The sequence below is a fragment of the Octopus sinensis genome, linkage group LG22, assembly GCF_006345805.1.
Source record: "Octopus sinensis linkage group LG22, ASM634580v1, whole genome shotgun sequence".
Classification (NCBI taxonomy): Eukaryota; Metazoa; Mollusca; class Cephalopoda; order Octopoda; family Octopodidae; genus Octopus; species Octopus sinensis.
This window is the reverse complement of record NC_043018.1, coordinates 24,660,095-24,685,350: the sequence shown is the minus strand read 5'-3', so window position 1 is coordinate 24,685,350 and position 25,256 is coordinate 24,660,095. Positions and strand designations below refer to the sequence as shown.

At 40.0% G+C, this 25,256-nt stretch overlaps 1 protein-coding gene across 3 annotated transcripts in view; it reads right to left on the bottom strand.

The window, feature by feature from the left end:
* The window catches only part of LOC115223244 (mechanosensory protein 2), a 111,317-nt gene that overhangs the window by 18,016 nt on the left and 68,045 nt on the right, over positions 1-25,256 (bottom strand). For 2 of the 3 annotated variants that reach the window (XM_029793740.2, XM_029793741.2), the window contains exon 2: positions 4,168-4,274. In XM_029793740.2, the coding sequence (XP_029649600.1) occupies positions 4,168-4,274 (107 nt within the window). Of the gene's footprint in view, positions 1-4,167; positions 4,275-9,135; positions 9,196-25,256 lie in introns of all 3 variants that reach the window. The other variant, XM_036512161.1, reaches the window with a different exon arrangement.

The following is a 25,256-nucleotide window of genomic DNA, read 5'->3' as shown; positions in this document are numbered from 1 at the left end:
ACAAGATACCATTAAGCAATTTGTCTGCCATGCTAAAAATCCCGCCAGCTCCCCACCTCAATGATAATGACAATAATAATAATGAATTATAAGGACAGATACTAGCAAAAAAATTTAACATAGGGTATGTAAACTGAAAAAAAAAAATAATAATAAAACAGGAAAGAACTAGAGAGAGAAGTAAAGAGGAGAGACCAGACCTAAAAACAATAGATTCAAAAACCAAAAACAAACACACACAAACAATCCAGCAACATCTATCTGGTGGGTACGGGGGGAGGGGGGGACTGACATTTATCAAATACTCTTTTATTTCAACCAGATGAACTTCGTAGATAAAAAAGAAGAAAAAAAATAGGAAAAAGACAAAGAAGAGAAAAAAAAAAACAAAAGAGAAAAGAAAAACAGAGAAAAAAAAATGTGGACAAAGCTTTCCGCATAGAAATAATATAATAAATAAATAAATAATAAATAATTAATAATGATAATAATGACGATGATATTAATAATAATAATAATAATAATAATAACAAAAACAAAAAGTTCACAAAGCTTGGCAACAAAAGATTAACCAATGTAACATAACACTATTCAGATTATATATTCCAATAATAATAATAATAATAATAATAAAAACAATAATAATAACAACTACAACAATAACAACAACACCAATGAGATAATCTAACAGTTGTGAATGATGATGATTCCCTCTGGGACAGAAACACACACACACAAACCAAATTACGATAGATCAGTTTAATTGATTTCTATAGTTCATTTGTTCCCATGGCAGTTGCTAACGTCATGGTAACAGTACTGGTAGTCATGGTGATGATGATGATGCTGAGGTGGTGGTGGTGGTGGTGTGGAAGTGGCATGACCGTTTATCAGGTTGTTCGTAGTAACGATGATGATGATGATGATGCTGGTGGTGGTGGTTGAGATGATGGTAGTAGAGGGGGTAGCAGTGACAGTTGTGGTGATGGTAGCAGTGGTGGGGGGTGGTTGCTGCAGTAATGGTTGTAGCAGGTGGCAGTGGTGGTGATGGTGATGATGATAGTAGTGGCAGTACCAGTGTTTGTACAGGTGGTGGTAGCAGCAATGGTATGGATTGGTTACGGTGGTAGTGGTGATGGTCATTGTTGGAACCAATGCTAGTAGTCTATAGCATTAGCAATGATGATGATGATGATGATGATGAGAGCAACTAAAACAATTGATCTGAAACTATAACTATACTTAAAAAAAAGAAAGAAAGAAAAAGAAGAGCCAAGGGAAACAACTCAAATGAACTACTGGCATCAATTTAGATAATTCAGATACTGTACCAAACAATGCATGCTATAAAAACAAAAAAAAAAAAAACTGAAAAAAAAAAAATCCTGCAATTTACCTCTTAGTTAAAGAAAGAGAACGAAAAGAAAACCCTTGTGGTGATTGTTAGAAACACTCGAAATAAGGGGGAGATAACTTTGAGAAATTAGGAATTGGATTTTATACAAAACTGAATTAGGTTAGGTGGAGGGGGAGGGGGACCCTTGATGTTTGTTTTTCCTTGTTAAACATGAAAATTTTAATTCATTAAGGCCTTCTGGCATATCTCCATCAATCAACCTGATTACGTTGTATACTTTGTACAAGAAGTGTTCAACAACTCCCCCCCTCCCTCCCACCACCCCCTGTGGCCATATTGTCAATGTATATGAATGATGAGTGGATTCACTAAGAGTTGAACCGTCACCACTGTCATCGTAGTCGACACTATCACCATCAGAGCCTCCCCTCTCGCTCTCTCTTCATCACCACAGTTGTCTTTCTCTACCACCACCAACACCACTTCGCATTCTCTCTCATCTTCATCGCATCCCTCTCTCTCCATCACCACCACCACCACCCTCTAGTCCCACCATATTTCTTCACTCTCACTATACCTCTCCACTAGGCCTTGGCCTCTCTCTCTTTCTCTCTCTGTGTATGACAGCCACGACAACCACCATCATCATCACATCTCGCAACCCCACCATCATCACATAACGCAACCCTACCCCACCACTACCGTCATCACACCTTGTAACACCCCCACCCCCACCACTACATCTTGCCAACACCACCACCATCATCACATCTTGCAACACCCCCACCCCACCTGCCACATCTTGCCACCACCACCACCACCAAGGAAGTGAAACAAGAGAAATAAAGATGAAATTTAACTACAACAAAAAACTGAATACAAAACCAACTTTCTCTTCAGTTGTTATTACTATTATTGTTTTCTTTCGCACCTCCCCAGCCCCTCCTCCTTTAATATTTGCCAAAATATATAAAAAAAAAAAATCTATACAGATTAATTTGCCAAAGAAATAAAAACAAAAACAAAAAAAAAAAAAACTTCTCGGCAACACTCTCACTCTCGCTCACACAACAACAACAACTGTGGAATAATCTAGATTATGTCAACTTTACCATTATTATATTCTAGGAAACTTGTTCTGGGGTTGGGAAACCAATCAATAAAAGAATATAAGTGAAGCAATTTACCAAAAAAAAAAAAAAGAGAAAAAAAAAATCAATAAATAAATAATACATCTAGAATAGGGTGCTTTGGTATTTGGGACTAGAGATGAATAATACATTGACATTATTGTTCCGAGATACACATGCGCACAAATTTTAAGTCTGTTTTTCTATCTTTCTCTCTTGCACACATCTGCGTGCGTACACACACACACACAGAGTTTTTAACGTTCACTTTCCTATGCTCGCACAATGAGGCAAAATTTCCTTTGCCCAGAGGATCTCCATGTAGCCATCCCGTATCTCACCTGTAAGATTTTATTCACCTGTTCCACCCCACCGTGTTCTTTTTGTCCTTTTGTTTGTTTTTTTTTAACAGAATCGTAACTGCAAGGCAATGAAACAAATGATACCACTTGTGGTGTGAAAGTGTGACGCTTGCTTACAGCAATTGCGCGATGTCCAGACGAGGAGGAGACACCAACTCACAAGCATTCCAAGCGTGGCTGTGTGGGTAAGAAGCTGGCTTCCCAACCACATGGTTCCAGGTTCAGTCCTACTGCGTGGCACCTCAAGCAACTGCCTTCACCTATAGCCTCAGACCGACCAAAGCCTTGTGAGTGGATTTGGTAGACGGAAACTGAAAGAACCCCGTTGTATATGTGTGTGTGTGTGCATGTTCTCATAACTTAGCAGTTCAGCAAAAGAGATCAATAAAACAAACACCAGGCTTTAAAAAATATTAGGGTCAATACATTCAACTGTAAATTCTTAAGGCGATGCTCCAGCATGGCCGCAGTCAAATGACTGAAACAAGTAGAAGACTAAAAGAATATACATTATTTACATTTGATGGATATTTGTCCTCATCTTGTTTGCTATTAACATAACATTTCGGCTGATATACCCTCCAGCCTTCATCAGGTGTCTTGGGGAAATTTCAAACCTGGGATCTCATTCCTAAGGTATTTTTCGATATTATTATTATTATTATTGTTGTTCAGGTCACTGCTTGGGATTGAACCCGGAATCTTGGGGTTTTAGCCCGTGCTCTTAACCCCTATGCTATATGCCCATGGTCATATGGTGTAGTGGTTAAGATTCCGAGTTCGATTCCGGAATAAAACCCCTGATCAACAGCACTCCAGTTTGACCAACCCACCTTATTTTTTCTGGTATCAAATTTTGACACAAGGCCAGCAATTTTGGGGAGGATGTAGGTAATGTAATCAACCCCAGTACTCAACTGGTACTGATTTTACCGACCCCAAAAAGAGGACAAGCAAACTCAACCTCAGCGGAATTTGACCCAAGAATGTAGCGATGGGCGAAATGCCTCTAAGCATCTTGCCCGGTGCAATAAGAATTCCAGCAGCTCACTGCCATAAAACCCCAGACTAACAGAATCCCTTTGCACTGGTTTTTGTTTATTTTTCAGATGGCAGGGCATGATATGAGTAATATTTGGCTGCTATTTTTATAAATAATAGCCTAAAAGCCTAGAACGTGGTGTCCTACCAAAGCTGCAGGTCTATGAAAGAAACTGGTAAAAGAATAAAAATAATAATAATAATAAAAGGAACATAAAAAAAATGAAAACAAAAAAAGACAATAAATAAACAATCAAGAAAGATTTGCATAGTTTACCTTAATAACTAGACACAGAGAGAACGGTAATGTGCACAGGATAATGACAAAAGAGAGAGCCATAAGCAAGGTACCACATAAGCCGAGTTTGTTTTCGCGAGCTGCATCTGATGGAAGAGGAGAAGACAATAACAACAGTGAGAAGAAGGAACAGAAAAAAACAGAATAAATAAGATCAAATTAATAAATTTTATTATATAAATAATTATAGGCGCAGGAGTGGCCGTGTGGTAAGTAGCTTGTTTACCAACCACATGGTTCCGGGTTCAGTCCCACTGCGTGGCACCTTGGGCAAGTGCCTTCTACTATAGCCTCGGGCTGACCAAAGCCTTGTGAGTGGATTTGGGAGATGGAAACTGAAAGAAGCCCGTCGTATATATGTATATATATATATGCGTGTGTGTGTTTGTGTGTCTGTTTTTGTCCCCCTAGCGTTGCTTGACAACCGATGCTGGTGTGTTCATGTCCCCGTTACTTAGCGGTTCGGCAAAAGAGACCGATAGAATAAGTGCTAGGCTTACAAAAGAATAAGTCCCGGGGTCGAGTTGCTCGATTAAAGGTGGTGCTCCAGCATGGCTGCAGTCAAATGACTGAAACAAGTAAAAGAGTATATAATTTAGTAAAGGTGCAAGACAGCAAATTTGAACTCGGATTGTGAGGAGCCGGAACATACTGCAAGGCATTTTGTTTGTGTATTTTGCAGGAAGGGAAGAATCGGTTATATTTACGCCTGGCATATGACCGGTATGTTACTTTTGCTAACCATGAGAAGCATGTAAAAGTTGATCTCAGAGCTGAATTTGAACTCGGAACGCAAAGAGCTGGAACATACCATAAAGTGTTTTGTTTGCAAATTTGCAGGAAGGGAACAGTCGATTATGTTTACCCGCTAATATGACCAGTAAAGGGTAAAGACCCCCTTCGGTCATGAATGACCATGGGATTACACCTAGAAAGTTACCCTTCAAGGAACAAGTCCGGGCGAGGTTGTTTATGGAAGACCAGCAGTCACCCATGCATACCAGCCTCCCGTCTCCATGTCACTGATCTTATCCATGGAAAGGGCAAAGGTCAATACAGCTTGGCACCAGTGATACCACAACACGTTTCTACAGCTGAGTGAACTGGAGCAACATGAAATAAAGTGTCTTGCTCAAGAACACAACACACAGCCCGGTCTGGGAATTGAACTCACTACCTCGTGATTGTAAGCCCGACACTAACTACTGAGCCATTACTGATCATGAAAAAAAATGAAAGACAAAGTTGGCCTCAGCTGAAATTGAACTCAAAACATGAAGAGCTGGAACATATTCTAAGGCATTTTATCTGCAAATTCACAAGAAGAGAGCAGTCTTTATTTACACCCTAGTATATAACTGGTTTGTGAAGGCATGTGGCCTAGTGGTAAGGGTGTTGCACTCACAATCGCTAGATCATGGGTTCAATTCCTTGACCAGGTGACACATTGTGCTCTTGGGCAAAACACTTTATTTCATGTTGCTCCAGTCACTCAGCTGTAAAAGGATAGCCCTGCAATGGAATCGCCTTCCAATCAGAGAGAATGTTGGCCTGCTCACCTGATTTTTTTAACATCTGGTACTTTTCCTACAGTCGCTTTTGCCAAACCACTTAAGTTACAGGGATGTAAATAAACCAACACCAGTTGTTGAGAAGTCATGGGATACAAACAAACACAATAAATAAACACACACACACACATATTTATACATACACGATGTGCTTCTTTCAGTTTCCACCTACTAAATCTACTCACAAGGCTTTGATCGGCCTGAGATTATAGTAGAAGACACTTGCCCAAGGTGCCATGCAGTGGGACTGAACCCGGAACCATGTAGTTGGGAAGCAAGCTCCCCACCACACAGCCATACCTTATAAATAACACATATTAGTGATCCTTTCACACATTCATACTGCCATCACTGATGATTAATGCACACACACACACACGCACAATTGTAAATCATGCATACACATGCACACACTGAACGTTTCCACACACACATACACAGATAACGTTTCCACACACGCATACACACCAATAACGTTTCCACCCACACACACACCAATAACGTTTCCACCCACACATACTGATAACATTTCCACACACACACACACTGATAAAGTTTCCACACACAGATAACATTTCCACACACATACACTGATAATGTTTCCACACACAATGATGATTATATATATATATACACACACACACACACACACACGCACACACAGTGTGTGCGTGTGTGTGTTTGTCCCCCATGACTGCTTGACAACTAATGTTGGTTTGTTTACATCTCTGTAACTTAAATGGTTTGGCAAAAGCTACTGATAGGAAAAATAGCAGACATTAAAAAAACCCCAATTATTACAAGGGTCGATTTAGCCAGTTGACACCCTTCAAGGCAGTGACCCAGTATGGTCGCAGCCCAATGCTTGCTTGAAACAAATAAAAAGATAAAAATGATAAATTAAGAATTTATTTTAGAAAAGTGCTTCAGAACAAAAATCCAAGTTTGCCCCACTCTTTGCCTCCTTTAAACCTTAAAATTCAATTTTCTGTCAAATTGTTTTTAATGTCTTAAAATCATTTCCCTTCTCTTTGCTAGTTGCTTACAACCGCCGCTAGGATTTTGTTTTCTTTCTCCAACTAAGATGCAAGGTTCAAGTCACTTAGAATTTTTTATTTTTATATACATCAATCAGTACATCATCAGCTCCTCAACTCATAGGATAAATTCATACCACTCACCCACTTGCATTATTTTGTAATTAAATTATTTACATATGTATATATATATATATATATATATATATTATATATATATATATATATATATATATACATACATATGTAATGTAAACACCAACAACACCAAATGTAGTGACTTGAGAGATCAAAAAGGTGAACAGAGAGAATCTGGTTTCTATGGTAATGACTACATAATAACAGTGTCCATGGTTACAAGTCTCTATAGCAACAACTACAGTGAAGGATATTAATTATATTAGATTAATTTAGGTGAAGGTGGAGAGAGTGAGGGATAGGGATGGAGAGAGAGAGAGGATGGAAAGGGTAAGAGACATACAGTGAAAGACACAGCATGTGTGAGAGAGACAAAGAGAGACAGTGAGAGAGAGAGAGAGAAAGAACTCCTGATTGGGAATATAAAGCCATATCAAAACCCAAAATCCTCTGTACCTACCCTCACTACCATTCCCTGTAACTAATCCCAAGCCAGATTTATTACTGATATTATTATTACTAATACTACTATTGTTTTGTTTCTATGCAGGGCTTATTTTATTAAGTCCAGAAGGATAAAAATGCTTTTATTTAAACAGAATGAAAAAAAAAATAAATAAAAACATTCTCAAAACTCTACCTTCCAATGTACCCCTTTGTCATGTCCAACAGTTTTGTGGGGTACCCTATGTGAAGAATTCCCTGTAAAATGGTAGGCTGCCATAAAACAGACAGCTGATACATCTTATTCATGGTTAATTTAATTCAAGGTGTTCGAAGTCCTGTTGTGGCCAACTTTGCCTTTCATTGCTCACTATGTAATGAGATTGATATCAATGAACATTTGCTCCCCCTAAATTCCTGGCTCTGTGCCTCAGTTGCTCCACCCACCTGAATGCAGGGTGGCCATGTATCTTCTCTGTAGCAAGACACATGTGCCTGCTGTTCCTCTCTCATATTTTTTTAGCCCCACAACACCCATAATACCATAAAAGATGTTATCTCAGGACAAACCCTGCAGTCACTGGCCTATCAACAGTATATATACATTTAGTAGGAAATGTAAATGACTATTTCAGAAGGACTTATTGATTACCAATGTGTGCGTTTGTGCCCCATATATTTTATATAACCTTGGAGAGTAAAGACTGTTGAAATGATAGGGTTTGAACTCAGGAAGTAACAAACACAACTAAAATACCACTGTACCTACCAATTCGCTTGAATAATGTCTTACACTGACATACAACAACATAAGAGTCATGGGGTGGGTGGGGGGGGGGAATAATTGTGAAGTTGTGGTGGTCATGCCCTGTCAGAGTGCATTAGTGACAAACAATTAAAGTGATCCAACTGGGAATTGAAACTGAGTTTCTAACTTTACCAACACCTAAATACCATATCACTGTATCCGTTTCCTACATGTGTGCATGTAGGAATGCATGCACTTGCTGCACCTACATGTGTGTATGTCAATGCTTCGATCCAGCAGTACATGTGTATATCTATGCTTCCATCCACCAGTACGTGTATGTATACATGTGTGTATATATGTGCACGTGTGTCTGTGTGTGTGTGTGTGTGTGTGTGTGCCTGTGTATGTGTGTCTGTGTGTGTAAGTGTACAAACATTCCTGCATCTGTATGATTGAGTGTGTATGTATACACTCACATCCACAAATATGTGTGTACATACATGTTTCCTATATACATGGGAAGGTGTGTGGCTTAGTGGTTAAGGCTTTTGGCTCCTGACTGTAAGATCGTGAGTTTGATACCTGGCAGTGCAGTTGTGTCCTTGAGCAAGACACTTTATTTCACATTGCTCAGCTGGCAAAAAATGAGTAGTATCTGTAATTCAAAGGACCAGCTTTATCACACTGTGTCATGCTGAATCTCTTTGAGAACTACATTAAGGGTACACACGTCTGTGGAGCACTCAGCCACTTGCACGTTAATTTCACAAGCAGGCTGTTCCATTGATTGGATCAAATGGAAGCCTCATCATCGAAACTGATGGAGTGTCAGATCAATATACATACTTGTGATCATAAATTTCTATGTAAATGCTCAAGGAGATGTCATGGTGGTGGTGATAGTAGTCAGTGGTGGTCATGGTAGTAGTGGGTAGTCTGTGGTAGCAAGACAACACTACTGCATCATCATCATCATCATCATCAGTAAGACTGAAGCAATACTTACTTGTTGAGGAACCCGAGGCATAGACCCAAGGTGCTGCCTCCAAAACATTAAAACTTGCCTCTATTTCAGTAAGGGAGAAATCATAAATTAATAAATACATCAATTAGATAATTAAAAAAAGTTAATTCATGTAAATTTCGAGTGGGTGCGGGGGCAGTCTTTTTGCTACTTATTTCTCTCAGAAGTTAATATTTTTTTTTTACAATTGATCTAAGTAAATTAAAACCACTTTTCTTCTTCAAAAACACCTCACAAATATGAAAGGATTCTGGAATCAACATAATTTGGCTGAATTTGGATTAAATTTAATTTGGTGAAATGTTTTTACTGATATGTGTGCAGAAAGTAGTATCCAGAAATGTATGAGAGAGAAAAAAGACAAAGAGGGGACACTATCTTGTAGTGATAAAAGAAGAAAAAATGTTATCTCGCAGTGAATTAACCCTTTAGCATTTCAACTGGCCACATCTGGCCAAAATATTCAACCTGTTTTAGGTTCAAAGTGGCCAAATACGGTCGCTTACACCTACCCTACAATGTCATTCTAGAAATTAACAGTTACCTCATCGAAATCTCAAAGCTACAATATAATGCATGATTAATACAAAACAATGTGATTAAATGAATAAATAAGTATTATTTTTAACAGAATGCTAAAGGGTTAGAATTAGTTTTCAGCAGTTGAAATTTTCAATAATTAAATAATCCCAAAAACCACAATTTGATAAAAACATTAAAATTAAGAATTTTTCATAATTTTCTAGAACTGGTATGGATAACCTTTTAACGAGAAGTCACAGGTGACATGGTTCATTATCAAGTGAGTTGCACAACTTTAAAAAAATGAGTGAAGATAATTTTTTGTTGGGTGTGTCATTCAAGAATTCCTGTCCATAACTATTTTAAAAAGTGTAGGCTTTAATAATTGCTTTCGTTTAGTAAGGCTTACATACTAACAAATTAATAAGCAACTTTCTTTGTTAGAGTACATAGATTGTTATTTTATATTTATTTATTTATTTGGAAACAAATTCCATTTTTACCAAAAGATACAAAAGAGAAAAATCAAAAAAAGAGGAGAGATGCAAAAAATATTTAACTAAGAAATGATCCCTGGCTGGTGAAAGAAAGATAAAGATGACTTCCAGATTGAAGAAAGACTGAGCTGATCATCAGAGGAGACAGAGAAGCTAAGATGATCTCTTGAGATTAAAGAAAGGGAATGATGTCAGAAGCACAAGGCTTTGGTTGTATAGGAAAAGGAAGGAAGTAGGAGAGGTTTTGTGATGCTCATGGCTCTCAAAAGATGTCATGATTGACTTGAGTGGGGGTTCAAGTAGAGTGGAGTAGTGGGGGTGAAGTAGAGATGAAGGAGACTAGAGTGGAAGTTGGGTGCGGAGTGGAGGCTGGGCAAGTAGTGGAGGCTGGGTGTGGAGTCGAGGTTGGGTGCAGAGTGGAAGTTGGGTGCAGAGTGGAAGTTGGGTGCAGAGTGGAAGTTGGGTGCAGAGTGGAAGTTGGGTGCAGAGTGGAAGCTGGGTGCGGAGTGGAAGCTGGGTGCGAAGTGGAAGCTGGGTGCGGAGTGGAAGCTGGGTGCAGAGTGGAAACTGGGTGCAGAGTGTTAGTTGGGTGTGGAGTGGAGGGACAGAGTGAAGTAGAGTGGGGTTGGAGTGGAAAGTGGAGTGGAGTGGAGTGGGGGAGGGGGCAGAGTGAAGTAGAGGACAGTGAAGTTGCAGCACTCAGAGATCAAAACCGTACTGTTTAGACTTAACAAGAGAAAGTGGTGGATGTAAATAAAGGAGAGTAAAAGAGAGTAAGGAGAGTAATGAAAAACAAAATACAGTTTATTTGTCTTTCCATGATGGTTGAAGTCTTAAACAGAAATTAATCCTATCTCATTAGTCTCCAGAGATAATAATGAACTAATTAATTAAACTATATTGGCTGATAGAAAAATATCAAATTTAGTATACAATGACATCAGCAGATGCTGTTGGCAGTGGTATTATGTATACAATGCATGCACGCACACACACACACACACACACACACACACACACCAGATCCTAAAGTAAAAGGACACGCAAGGAACATAAGTCAATTTGCTGACATTAAGTACGCATACAAGTAAATGTCCTTATACATTTTGTATGCACCCACATGCATGTGAGTGTATATATATGATGTATATATGTGTTATATATACATACATATATGTGTGTGTGTATGCATGCATATATATATATTATATATATATATATACACACACACATACATACACACATATACACTTATAGTAATAATAATCTATGGAAGAAATTTATAAATATTTTAATGTCTCATGTGGGGCTTTTATATGCAGACTCAAAAACATTTCCTATAAACAAAACTTAACGCCGAAAACTTAAAGGATATACATATATCTACATGTATATACATACACACACACCTATACATACATACATACATACATACATACATGTTTTTATATATATATATATATATATAATATATATATATATATATATATATGTATATATATGTATGTATATATATAGGAGGCACAATGGCCCAGTGGTTAGGGCAGCAGACTTGCAGTCATAGGATCATGGTTTCAATTCTCAGACAGGGCATTGTGAGTCTTTACTGAGTGAAAATACCTAGAGCTCCACGAGGCTCCAGCAGTGGGCGGTGGCAAACCCTGCTGTATTCTTTCACCACAACTTTCTCTCACTCTTTCTTCTTGTTTCTGTTGTACCTGTATGTCAAAGGGCCAGCCTTGTCACACTCTGTGTCACGCTGAATCTTCCCAAGAACTACATTAAGCGTACACATGTCTGCAGAGTGCTCAGCCACTTGCATGTTAATTTTACGAGCAGGCTGTTCCGTTGATCGGATCAACAGGAACCCTCATTGTCATAACTGACGGAGTGCCACATACACACATATGTACCATCACTGTCAACATCATATTAACATCCACTTTCCCATCCTTGTATGGGTCAAATGGAATTTGTTGAAGCAGATTTTTTACAACCAGGTGCTCTTCCAGTCACTAACACCCCTCACTCATTCCCAAGGTAATATTTCTCCATCATGATAAGGTAGGTTTTCACAAAAATCTGGAAATGAAGCATAGAACTAGCAAGATTAACCCTTGCTTATAACTATCATGTGATGTCAAGCCAAAATCACACTAACACACACACGATGGGATCCTTTCAGTTGTCATCAACTAAGTCTACTCAAAAGGCTTTGGTTGACCCACAGATATTGTAGAAGGCGGCGAGCTGGCAGAAACGTTAGCACGCCGGGCGAAATGCGTAGCCGTATTTCGTCTGTTGTTACGTTCTGAGTTCAAATCCCGCCGAGGTCGACTTTGCCTTTCATCCTTTCAGGGTCGATAAATTAAGTACCAGTTACGCACTGGGGTCGATGTAATCGAGTTAATCCATTTGTCTGTCCTTGTTTGTCCCCTCTGTGTTTAGCCCCTTGTGGGTAGTAAAGAAACAGATATAGTAGAAGATACTTATGCAAGATGTCATGCAGTGGTTTTGCAGTGGGACATATGCAAAACCATACACCATCCAAATGTGGTCGATGTCAGTCTCCGCCCACCCCAACTGGATCCTGTGCCAGTGGCACATAAAAAGCACCATCTGAATGTGGTTGATGCCAGTGCCACCCAACTGGCTCCTGTGCCAGTGACACTTAAAAGACACCCACTACAATCTTGGAGTGGTTGGCATTAGGAAGGGCCATAGAAATGTTGCCAGATCAGATTGGAGCCTGGGGCAGCCTCCCTGCCTGCCAGTCTCCAGTCAAACTGTCCAACCTATGCCAGCATGGAAAGCAGGCGTTAAATGATGATGATGATGTGTCTGAGAAGCAAACTTCTTAGCATACAGCCTTGCCAACACTTACAAAAGTCATTTTAGGTTCCAATAAGTTTTGAACTCATGATCCTCTGCATGAGTTCTCCATACACATAAAGACCGCCTTCAGTCATGAATGACCATGGGATTGCACCTAGAAGGCACAAGTCCAGGAAAGGTTGTTTATGAATGACCATGGGATTGGACCTCTGAGGCACAAGTCCGGGAAAGTTTGTTTATGGAAGACCAGCATTCACCTATGCATACCATCTTCCCCTTTTCACACCACCAATGTTATCCAAGAGAAAGGCAAAGGTCGATACAGTTTGGCACCAGTGACATCGCATCTCATTTCTACAGTTGAGTGAACTGGAGAAACGTGAAATAAAGTGTCTTGCTCAAGAATTCAACACACAGCCTGGTTCGGGAATCGAACTCACTACCTCATGATTGTGAGCCTGACGCTCTAACCACTGAGCTATGCGCCTTCACTCCCCACACACTTATGTCACAAAGTTCTAATCCTGCCGAGGTCAACTTTGCTTTTCATCCTCCTGGGGTCAGTTGTGTCACCCATAGATCAACAGACCTTTGGCAGGTCCTATGGATAGTTAGTTAAATGACAAGGGTACATTGCAAAGATCTTCTGCTCTACTCCACCTAACTGAGGATCACACAGTACACTCCACCATACTCCAGTATACCTGTATGGTTTAGTCTACAGGTTGCAACAGTCTAGCCTTGTAGATTTGTTTCATGTCATACAACCCAGATGTAGAAAATTTGCGGCCTTCTTAAGTGCTAAATGTGTAGCCTCATAAGGGGCTGTGTGTGTGTGTAGTCTTGTGAAAGGCCGTATGCGTAACCTCATGAAGGGCTGCATGCTTAGCCTTCTGAAGGGCTTTGTGCATGTAGCTTTTGAAGAACTGTGTGCAGTCTACTGTTTAAAAACCAAAACCAAAAAACAACCCTTTTGAGCTATATATATGTATATATATATATATAAGATATATATATTATATATATATATATATATATATAGAGAGAGAGAGAGAGAGAGAGAGAGAGAGACACACATACACACAAAATCATGCCTTGTATTCATGAAGAAAATGCCATTGATATAACGTCTTCTGCACTATATTCTTTACATGTTTTAGTTATTTGACTGCGGCCATGATGGAGCACTGCATTGAAGGGTTTTAGTCAAACATATCAACCCAAGAGCTTATTCAGCCGATCTCTTTTGCTGAACTGATAAGTTACAGGGATGTAAACACACCAACATCGGTTGTCAAGCAGTGCTGGGGGAAAAGGGGAGGCAGACAAAAACACACATACACACACACACATGTATATACATACACGAAGGGCTTCTTTCAGTTTCCGTCTACCAAATCCACTCCCAAGGCTTAGATCTGCCTGAGGCTATGTAAGAAGACACTTTCCCAAGTGGGACTGAACCCAATTCCATGTGGCTGGGAAGCAGGCTTCTTACCACACAGCCATGCCTGCGCCTACCTCAAACGATGTTTGGTAAATTATTCTTTTGGTGCTGTGGCCTGATTTGCGATTCTCAGCAAATATTTCATGAGTTATGAGTTGCAGTCGAAGACTGTGTCAAAGACCAGAAAGCGAATGGTGTGCCGAAAAATTTTGAGACACCAAACGATAAATGTTTAAGTGAAGTTAACAGTTTATTTTCCCACTGCTTTTGAATAGTTAATAAGTGTCTACCATGTAGTAATTGCTTTAGTTTCAACACATGGCCTCAGATCAAATCACTCGCCAGACTAGTAAAAACAACAACAACAACAACAACAACTCTGAAATTCACAAAATCTTCTGTTCACAAAATAAATAGATAAATAAATAGATTTTTTTTTTAAATGTAAAAAAAATTTTTAAGTTTCCTATGCCTTGACTATGCACCCACCATCAGGCCCAGCCAACAAGAACAACAACAAAGATGGGTTTGTGCTGTATATCACAAAGTGTTATCATTACCATCTTTGAGAGTGGCAGAGCATTGAGCTAAATGCCCACATTAATATGTGTGTGTATATATATATATATATACACACACAGACACATACATATATACATACATACATATACACATATGTATATGTGTATATTTTTTTCACTTTCTGGAGTTTTTTTTAAAGCCTGGTAATTATTCTATCAATCTTTTTTGCCAAACTGCTAAGTTTTTAGGTGGTGAGCTGGCAGAATTGCTAGCAGGCCAGACAAAATGCTTTGTGGCACTCATCCATCTTTACGTTCCGAGTTCAAATTCCACTGAGGTCAACTTTGTCTTTCATCCTTTCGGGTGTCAATAAACTAAGTACCAGTCAAGTACTGGGGTCAATGTAATCGACTTACCGTCCCCCTAAAAAAAGTGATAGCTCTGTGCCAAAACTTCAAACCATTATTATTATGATTACTACTACTACTACTACTATTGAGGACAAGAGTGGTAGAATATTCTTTCAATGTATGTGTGTGTGTATGTATGCAAGCATGTTTATGTATCTGAGAGAATGGTTATATATGCACATGCATGTTGGTATTCTTATATATGACTATTTGTGCATGTACATGCATGCATATACATGTGTGTGCGCAGTTTTATGTATGCCCCATGTGTACACAGGGAAAATCTGTATTCAACCTGTATGTGTGTATGCATGCATGTGTGTGTGTGTGTGTGTGAGGTGGGGTGCAGGTATGCATGTGCAACGATACACATGCCCAAGTTAAGTGCAGCACCAAACAAAGTGGTGGTTCTAGAATTTCACTTCTGGAAGCTGACTGCACCCTGTTGTAACAACCATCGATCTTAAATCAAGGTCAATAGGTCAGATGCTGCCTAAAAGAAGAATGGAAGGGAGAGAGGGGGAGGGAAAGAGAGAAGGGAGTACAAAGGGAAGAGCAAGAGAAAGAGGAATAAGAGAGAGAAGTCAAGCGAGAGAGGGAGGGGAGAGCATGAGGAAGGGGAGAGCACGAAGGAGGGAGAGTGTGCTGGAGGGAGAGAGTGTGAGGGTTGGAGGGAGGGGAGAGACAGCGAGAGGGAAGGAGAGAGAGAGCAAGAGAGGGAAGGAGAGAAAGAGCAAGAGAGGGGAGGAGAGAGAGTAAGAGGGAAGGAGAGAGAGTGTAAGAGGGAAGGAGAGAGAGAGTAAGAGGGAAGGAGAGAGAGAGCAAGAGAGGGAAGGAGAGAGAGAGAGCAAGAGAGGGAAGGAGAGAGAGAGAGCAAGAGAGGAAGGAGAGAGAGAGAGAGCAAGAGATGGAAGGAGAGAGAGAGGCAAGAGAGGGAATTAGAGAGAGAGAGAGAGCAAGAGAGGGAAGGAGAGAGAGAGCAAGAGAGGGAAGGAGAGAGAGATGGAGAGCAAGAGGAGGGAAGGAGAGAGAGAGAGAGCAAGGAGGAGGGAAGGAGAGAGGAGGAGAGCAAGAGAGGGAAGGAGAGAGAGAGAGCAAGAGAGGGAAGGAGAGAGAGAGAGAGCAAGAGAGGGAAGGAGAGGAGAGAGAGAGAGAGCAAGAGAGAGGGAAGGAGAGAGAGAGAGAGCAAGAGAGGGAAGGAGAGAGAGAGAGAGCAAGAGAGGGAAGGAGAGAGAGAGAGAGCAAGAGAGGGAAGGAGAGAGAGAGTAAGAGAGGAGAGAGAGGGTAAGAGAGGGAAGTAGAGAGAGAGGGAAGGAGAGAGAGGGGGAAGGAGAGAGAGAGAGGGGGAAGGAGAGAGAGAGAGGGAAAGAGAGAGGAGTAAGAGGGAAGGAGAGAGAGAGTAAGAGGTAAGTAGAGAGAGAGTAAGAGGGAAGTAGAGAGAGAGCAAGAGAGGGAAGGAGAGCGAGAGAGGGAAGGAGAGAGAGAGAGAGAGAGAGAGAAGGAAAGGAGAGAGAGAGAGAGAGAGAAGGAAGGAGAGAGAGAGAGCAAGAGAGGGGTGAGAGAGAAAGAGAGAGGAGAGAGAGGAGAGGAGAGAGAGAGGAGTGAGAAAGAAAAAGAGTAGAAAGGAGAGAACAAAAGAAAAGATAGGAGAAAGATGGACAGACAGATAGAAAAAGAGAATGAGAGAGAGAGAGAGAAAGAGGGAGGGAAGGAGAGCTTGTGAGAGAGAGAAAGAGGGAGGGAGAGCTTGTTGTGACAGATGGAGTAAGAAAAAGAGAGCAAAAGTAAGAGTAAGAAAAAAATGGAGTGAAAGTTGGAAGGTGAGAGAGAGATAAAGGAAACAAGAAGGAGGTAGGTAGGTAGGAGCCAAGAAACAACACTGCTTGATTCCATACATCATTCCTCACCCCCAGCTTTCAGACACCCCACCGCCTTGCACCACCTCCACTCCCCAAGAGATCACCCACCCCACACCAGAAACTGACAGAGTTCCATTTAACAGCTGCAGGCTCGAGAGAGATATAACCACATAGTTTTTCTTTGTTTTGTTTTGTTTTTCTTACGTTAGAAACATCACCAGCATCACAACCATAACAACCACCACTGCCATCATCATCATTACTACCATCAACAGCAGAAGCACTATTACCAATATTGTTTGTTTCAATGTATTTAGATTTATGCTTTCCAATCAATCCTTTCTTTGTAAAAAAAAAAGGAAGCATTAGGGTCTAATTTCAGAGAGATTAGGCTGCTATTTCAAGCATGTCTAGCACGTCAAACAGATACACAGCCGTTATTTCTAGAACGACCAGCAGACACTCAGCTGTTATTTCTAGAAGGGCCAGCAGAAACTTGCATGTTATTTCTAGAATGGCCAGCAGACACTCAACTGATATTTCTAGAATAGCTAGCAGACACTCAGCTGTTATTTCTAGATTGGTCAGTAGACACTCACATGTTATTTCTAGAATGGCCAGCAGACACTCAGCTGTTATTTCTAGAATGGCCAGCATACACTCGCATGTTATTTCTAGAATGGCCAGCAGACACTCAACTGTTATTTCTAGAATAGCTAGCAGACACTCAGCTGTTATTTCTAGATTGGTCAGTAGACACTCGCATGTTATTTCTAGAATGGCTAGCATACACTCAACTGTTATTTCTAGAATGGCCAACAGACACTCAGCTGTTATTTCTAGATTGGTCAGTAGACACTCGCATGTTATTTCTAGAATGGCTAGCATACACTCAACTGTTATTTCTAGAATGGCCAACAGACACTCAGTTGTTATTTCTAGAATGGCCAGCAGACACTCAACTGTTATTTCTAGAATGGCCAACTGACACTCAACTGTTATCTCTAGAATGGCCAGCAGACACTCAACTGTTATTTCTAGAATGGCCAGCAGACACTCAGCAGTTATTTCTAGAATAGCCAGTGGACACTCAACTGTTATTTCTGCCATGACTAGTCGACACTCAGCTGTCATTTCTGGAATGGTAAACAGACACTCAGCTGTTATTTCTGCTATGGCTAGCAGTCACTTGACTGTTATTGTATGCTGCTTGTGTACAAACTGAGATGCTGCATGATAGCAAGATGACCATGGAGCAATCATAATTGGCTGAATGTGAAAGGTTAGTGTGCACAAGTAACGTGGTGCTGATGAGATGAGAGAGCTAACCGGGTGCTACTTTAGCCTGTGAAATGATCAGATCTGGATTCAGAACAGTCTTAGCTGCATTATAGCCCCACCCACCCACCTACCAGCAAATTAGTTTTCTGACCCCTATAGTATTTAATTAGTGACAGCAAGTCACTGTGTATGTATATGTATATATATATATATATATATATATATATATCAGAATTGGACCCCAGGGCAAATCAGTGTACTAGATCCAATAAAATTTGACAGAGAGCCACAGTATATATATATAAATCAGAAATGGGCCTCAAGGCATATCAGCAAACTGGGGCCTATAATATTTATTCACTGATAGCAAGCCGCAGCATACATAGATGGGGATTGGGTTCCCAGACCTGTGAGGCCCTGAGCAAATCAAAGTACTGGCTTTATAGTATTTATCTATTGACAGTAAGCCTCAGTATACATAGATCAGAAATGGGGCCCCAAGGTATATCAGCATACTGGGCCTTAAAGTATTTATTTATTGAAAGCAAACCACAGTATACATAGATCAGAAATGGGCCCTAAAGCAAATAGGTGCACTGGGCCCTATAGAATTTATTAACAGCAAGTTGCAAAATACTTAGATCACAATTAGGTCCTTAAACCCGGGAGGTCCCCGAGTAACTGTGCAATGTGCCCATGTCTTAAGATAGTACTGCCTGAATTGGGGTTAGACTATGTGCCAAAATGGAAATAGCAAGGTTAAACTGGCATTGACACCTGGGTGTAAAAGGAAGCAAGATGCAGTGTGCAAGAAAGAGATCACTGCATTGGTACAAACACATTGCGCTTTGATAGTCATAATGGATGGGTAGAGAAGTACAGAGAGGTCACAAGTGGAAGAGGAAAACAAGAACAGAGAGAGGTTTCAAGAGGGAGTGATCTTAGGACATTGAACCTCGCACGAGAGACGACAAAAGGAACACCAGGCGCAGTGTTTGTTGGAAAGAGTCGAATTGATCCAACCCATGCCGGCATGGAAAAGCAGTTGTCAAAATGAGGACGATGATGATGATGATGATGATGATTATATACATGTTTATTGCTGATAGTGTTACTAGCATTCTCCTCCTTGCCATACTGATAACAACTAATTTACATTAATTTATTACATAAACAGATTTATAGAGCCAGTAATAGTGGCGGCGGCGACGGCGGGTGTGGTGGTGCTGTGATAGTATCAGAGCAGTGACAGTGGTGGTGATGGTGGTGGTGCTGCTGGAGACTACGATGGTGATACCATCCATTGCTATCACCACCAACTGAGGTCATACAGTTTAAGCAACATCAGGCTGCTCTGCTGCTATCATTATTATTATTATTATTTTGTGTCTAAAGAATTACACAGAGAAGAACTCTGTCTCCAGACATTCTGGGTCTCCACAAAACCTTCCATTGTAAGGTTTTTGTTTTTCTTATTCTTTCCTTCCTTCTTTCTTTCTTTCATTTTTTTTTGTTTTTTATATTCTATGTTATTTTTAACAATTTAATCAATTCTTCAAATGCTGCTTGTTGTTGTTATTGTTGTTGTTGTTATCTTCCTTTTTGTTTTTTGTTTAAATTAAAAACAAACCATAACAAGATAGAACAACATATTTATTAAGTAACACTACCACCACCACTGTACCCACCACCACCACCACCACCACCACCTTCACCATAATCACCACCATGACCAATGGCCACCACCATAACCAACACTACCACCACAGCCAAACTACTATCTTCAACAACAACTACAGACTATAAATAATGGTTAGTTAGTGGGGTAGGGCCCGAGATAGGGGTGGGATAAGGGTGGCTGTAGGTATGGCTTAACATGACATAACCATTGTTGATTATGTTATATTTTTGGTAACTTAGGGTGGTGGGTTGGAGTAGTGACGGGTGGGGCGGGGGCAGTGTTATTTTAGCACAAACTTCGTGTATTTGTATGTATGTATAGTGTGTGTGTGCATGTGTGTAATTGTATATATACACACACCACATGCACACTTACAAACAGAGTAATGTAGAAGTTTGGACAAGTCCACCACTGTTTACTTGCTAGATTTAGCTCTTTCAGGCTATTTCAATTTAAGATGGTGGTAATGTGTTTTTGTGTGTGTGTGTGTGTGCAACATGTATGCACACGCGAGAGAGAGAAAGATAGATTAGTTCTGACTTCGGGCTAAACTACTACAAGGCATTCTAGCATTTTGTTTTTGTTATGTCACTAACAATGAAAATAATACTAATACTGCTACTAATAATGCTTTCAAACATCAGCACAACGCCAGCAATTTTAAGGGGAGGAGGATGTTAATTATGGCAACCCCAGTGTTCAACTGGTACTTGTTTTATCAACCTCAAAAGGACAAAAGGGAGAGTTGACTTCGGTGGAATTTGAACTCAGAATGTAAAAATGCTGAGCAACATTTTGTCCGATGTGCTAACAATGCTGCCAGTTTGCCACCTTAATGCTATGATTAATAACCTTTTCTACTATAGGCACAAGGCCTGAAATTTTGGGGGTCAAGGTCCAATCGATTATATCAACCCCAGCATGTAGCTGGTATTTATTTAATCGACCACGAAAGAATGAAAGGCAAAATTGACCTTGGTGGAATTTGAACTCAGAACGTAGCAACAGGTGAAATACCGCTAAGCACTGCATCCAACAATTCTGCCAGCTCACTACCTTATCTTAATAATAATAATAATAATAATCATAATAATAATAATCATACTAAAAATAATGGTGCCTAATTTAGGCATTTTTTGAAGGAAGAGGGAAGTCGGTTAAATTGACTCCAGTACCCGACTCTTTAATGACCCCCAAATAGGATGGAAGGCAAAGTTGGACTTTGATTGGGATTTGAACTCTGAACGTAAATAAAGATGGACAAAATGCTGCTAAACATTTTCTGCAATGTTCTAATGAATACACGCCACCAGCACGGGTGCATTTACACATGGTACAGATGCCTTTTAAATGGCACCTGAAAGGGCAAACCTGTATGTGTGGAAGACAGCGATATAACTTAGCTTGACTTGTCTTATCAAGTACAGCAAATAGCCACCCCACCCCAACCCACCGGTCCCTTAGCCTTTGCCAAATTTACCCAGAAACTTGTCAATTCTATTAATTCTAGATTTTGTTTCCATGTCCGAAAATTCTCAGTGTTTTAAGTGTTTTGTTTCCAATCTTTGCATGACAGTGGCAATCAAGGGGGCTTTTTTTCTTTCTTTTCTCTTGTCTGGCAAATTTACTTGACAACTTTATTACTGTTGGTGCCATGAAAAACAAAACCAAAATAAAAAAAAAAAAACCACCTAATATATATATATACTGTAGAGAGGATGAGGTTAGGAAGCACATCCAGCTATCAGAGCTCAATGCCGTCCTGTAGCTCACTAGATCCAGTCACATCATCTGACCCATACCAGCATGGAAAATGGACGTTAAAAGATGGTATTGACTATGATGATGACAACACCAACAATGAAGACAATGATGATGATGACAAAGGCAACAACGATTACGATGATGATACTGGCAATGACGATGACAATAGCAACAACAACAACAATGATGATGCTGACAATGATAATGGTGATGACGATGACAATGGTAACAACAATGACAAGAATGATTACCATGGTGATGATTATTACTATTGCGATGATGATCACTACCATCACCCTTTTCTAATTGGGGTAACCCGTGTATCACCTCTTCAACAAGACACTTACCTCTACCCCTCTATCACACTTTTTTAACTCCTTGTCATCAGGCATGAAGCCACCTCCCTCAATATTACACCACCATCGAGTGAGGTGAGGCCTTGTCGTATGAGTCACCTGGTAACCTCACCAGTGCCAGTGCCACGTAAAAAAGCACTTGGAACACTCTGTAAAGTGGTTGACATTAGGAAGGGCCTCTGGCCAAAGAAACCATGCCAGAGTAGACACAGCAGTCTAGGGCAGTCATCTGGTTTGCCAGCGCCTGTCTTACTGTCCGACCCATGCCAGCATAGGAAAAGAGAAGAAAGGGACGTTAAAGGATGATGATGCTGATGATGGCTTACAACATCCAGTAGATCACACTTCAGCTTATTTTTCCAAATTCATTCCACTGGCCACTCTTAGATATTATTACATTTTAATTGCTACAGCAGCTCTTGAATCAAGAAATATGGTTTCTGACAAAAACAGGAATGTTTGAATCCCAACAACACTGACCTGCTGTTGTTTTTCACCAAAAGCTTCCCCACTCCACTCTCTCCCCTTCACTCAACACACATCTCCTCCTCTGTTTCTCAAGCTCTGACTCCTCTCTCTCAAGCTCTCTCGCGCTTCTTCCCCCTCTCTATCTCTCATACTGTTTCTCCTCCTCCCTCTTTCGTGCTGTCTCTCTTTTTTTTCCTTCTCTCTGAAACTAAACAATTATTCGCTCCTTTTAATCAAATCTGTGCTATTTTGCTTCATACATTCATAATTGAGTGTAATTAACCAACTAGACATTATTAATGTTAATTGCAGTTTTTCTGACCAAAATAATTTACAACGAGCAAAAACAAGCCAAGGCAGGGGTCTCAAAATGGTTACTCGACCTGTTAGAAATAGCAGCCAGACATCCCTCATTCCATATTTCTGCTATCTAAAACAAAAAAAAAAAAAAGGCGGTGACCCAAGAAGAAGGCCACAAACTGACAAATACCCTAGCCCCATGCACATATGTACACACACAAACATTCACAAGCACACACACACACAATGGACACACGCTGGTTTCAATTGTCATTTGGTAATTGTTATACATCCTCTAGAGCAATGGGCCTCAACCAGGACCCATATAAAATTTTTTTTTGGGGGGGGGGGGTCCATGTAACTAGCAAATTAAGGATGCACAATAGCATTTTAAGTGCCCCTGCAAAAATTCTGCTTCAGATGTCTGTATTGCAAGAAACAGCTGGGTTTCTTTCTCTAACATTTTACATAGTTCAACCTACACAAGTTAATGTGTGGGAAACAAAATAGGGATTTTGAAAGAAGCTTCTACAAAACGAGTTTTTAAACATCGAATGGCTATGGGAGAGGAGATACTAGAATAAAATAGGGGTCTATAGGTAAAAAAACAGTTGAGAATCCCTGCACAAGAGTTCTCAACTGGGGTCCATATGCACTTTGAGGATCCATATAAGATTTTGGAGGTTCCATGGATGCAATATAGTGAATTGGGGTCCCATTGTAATTTTTCAGGGGCCATGAAAATATTGTGCTTCAGACCAGTAAAGTTTATGTGCAATGAATTGGTTTTACGTCCACAATACACAAAATATTTCAATTTATTTAAAAAATTTTTTAATAATATCCAATTTTAAAGATATAAAATGGTTTTTTTAAACGTCAAATAATTATGAGAGTCCACCTATGTAAAATAGAAATCAAACGGGTCCAAGGGGGAAAAAATGGTTGAGAAACCCTGATCTAGAAGAGTTATAAAAACAACAATATAGTTAATTGGTTTACATAGAGATGGTGGCAGTGAGAGATTGATGGTGCTGGTGGGAGAGAGATAGTATGTGTGGTTGTGTGTGGGGAGGAGGAGGACAGACGTCGGGGTGTGACTTCATTTCTGGATGAAAGTCAATTTTCTATCATATTGTAAAAATTTAGAAACTAATGTAAAATGGGACAACTTTATCAGGACTGTTGAGAGTATGTGTGTGTGTGTGTGAGAGAGAGAGAAGGTGAGGGAGAGAAGGAAAGCGTGAATGAGAGGAGAGGGTGATAGAGGGAGAATTAAGAGAGAATGAAAGAGTGAATGAGAAGAGAAAGGATGATAGAGGGAGATTGTGAAAAAGAGAAAGGGAGAGAGAGACAGAATAAGAGACAAAGAGAGGGAGAGAATGAAATTGAATGAGGAAAGATGGTAACAGAGGGAGAATGTGAAAAAGAGAAAGGGAGAGAGTGAGAGAGACAATAAGAGAGAGGGAGAGAATGAAGGAGTGAATGAGAGAAGAGAGAGGGTGATAGAGGGAGAATGTGAGAAAAAGAGAGAGAGTGAGAGAGGGAGAAAATGAGTGAATGAGAGAAGAGGGTGAGAAAAAGTGAGAGAGTAAAATAAAAAGGAGAGAGAGAGACAGAACAAAGGGAGAGAAAGTGGTAGAGAAAAAGGAGCGAGCAAGTCAGGGAGAGAGTGAGAGACAAAGTTCAAAACAGTGAGAATGAAGAGAGAGAGAGAGAGAGAGAGAGAGAAAGGAATTGGGAAATTGAATGAGAGAGCAAGACAGTGTGAGAGAGTGAGAGTGCAAAAGAGGAGAGCATGAGAGAGACAGTGTGTGTGTGTGTGTGTGTGTGTGTGTGTGTGTGTGAACTGTTGTCTAACCAACTCCACTATGTACGTAAAAAAAAAACAAAAAACAAATGAGTCATTAAAAGTGTGAAAAACAGAACAAAAAAAAAAGAATGCCTGAAATATTTTTTTAAATGTTGTGAGGTGGGAAATAAGGTGTGAAGTGTATGACAAGGTCATCCAAATCAGACACCTTTTTATTCTGCAATGAGGGGCCTTCGAAGCCTAGGCATCAGCTAAGACCTTCCACAAAATGTGAAACACCCATATTTTCTTTCATCTGATGGAATTTAATACAGACACATACACACACACACACATATATATATATAT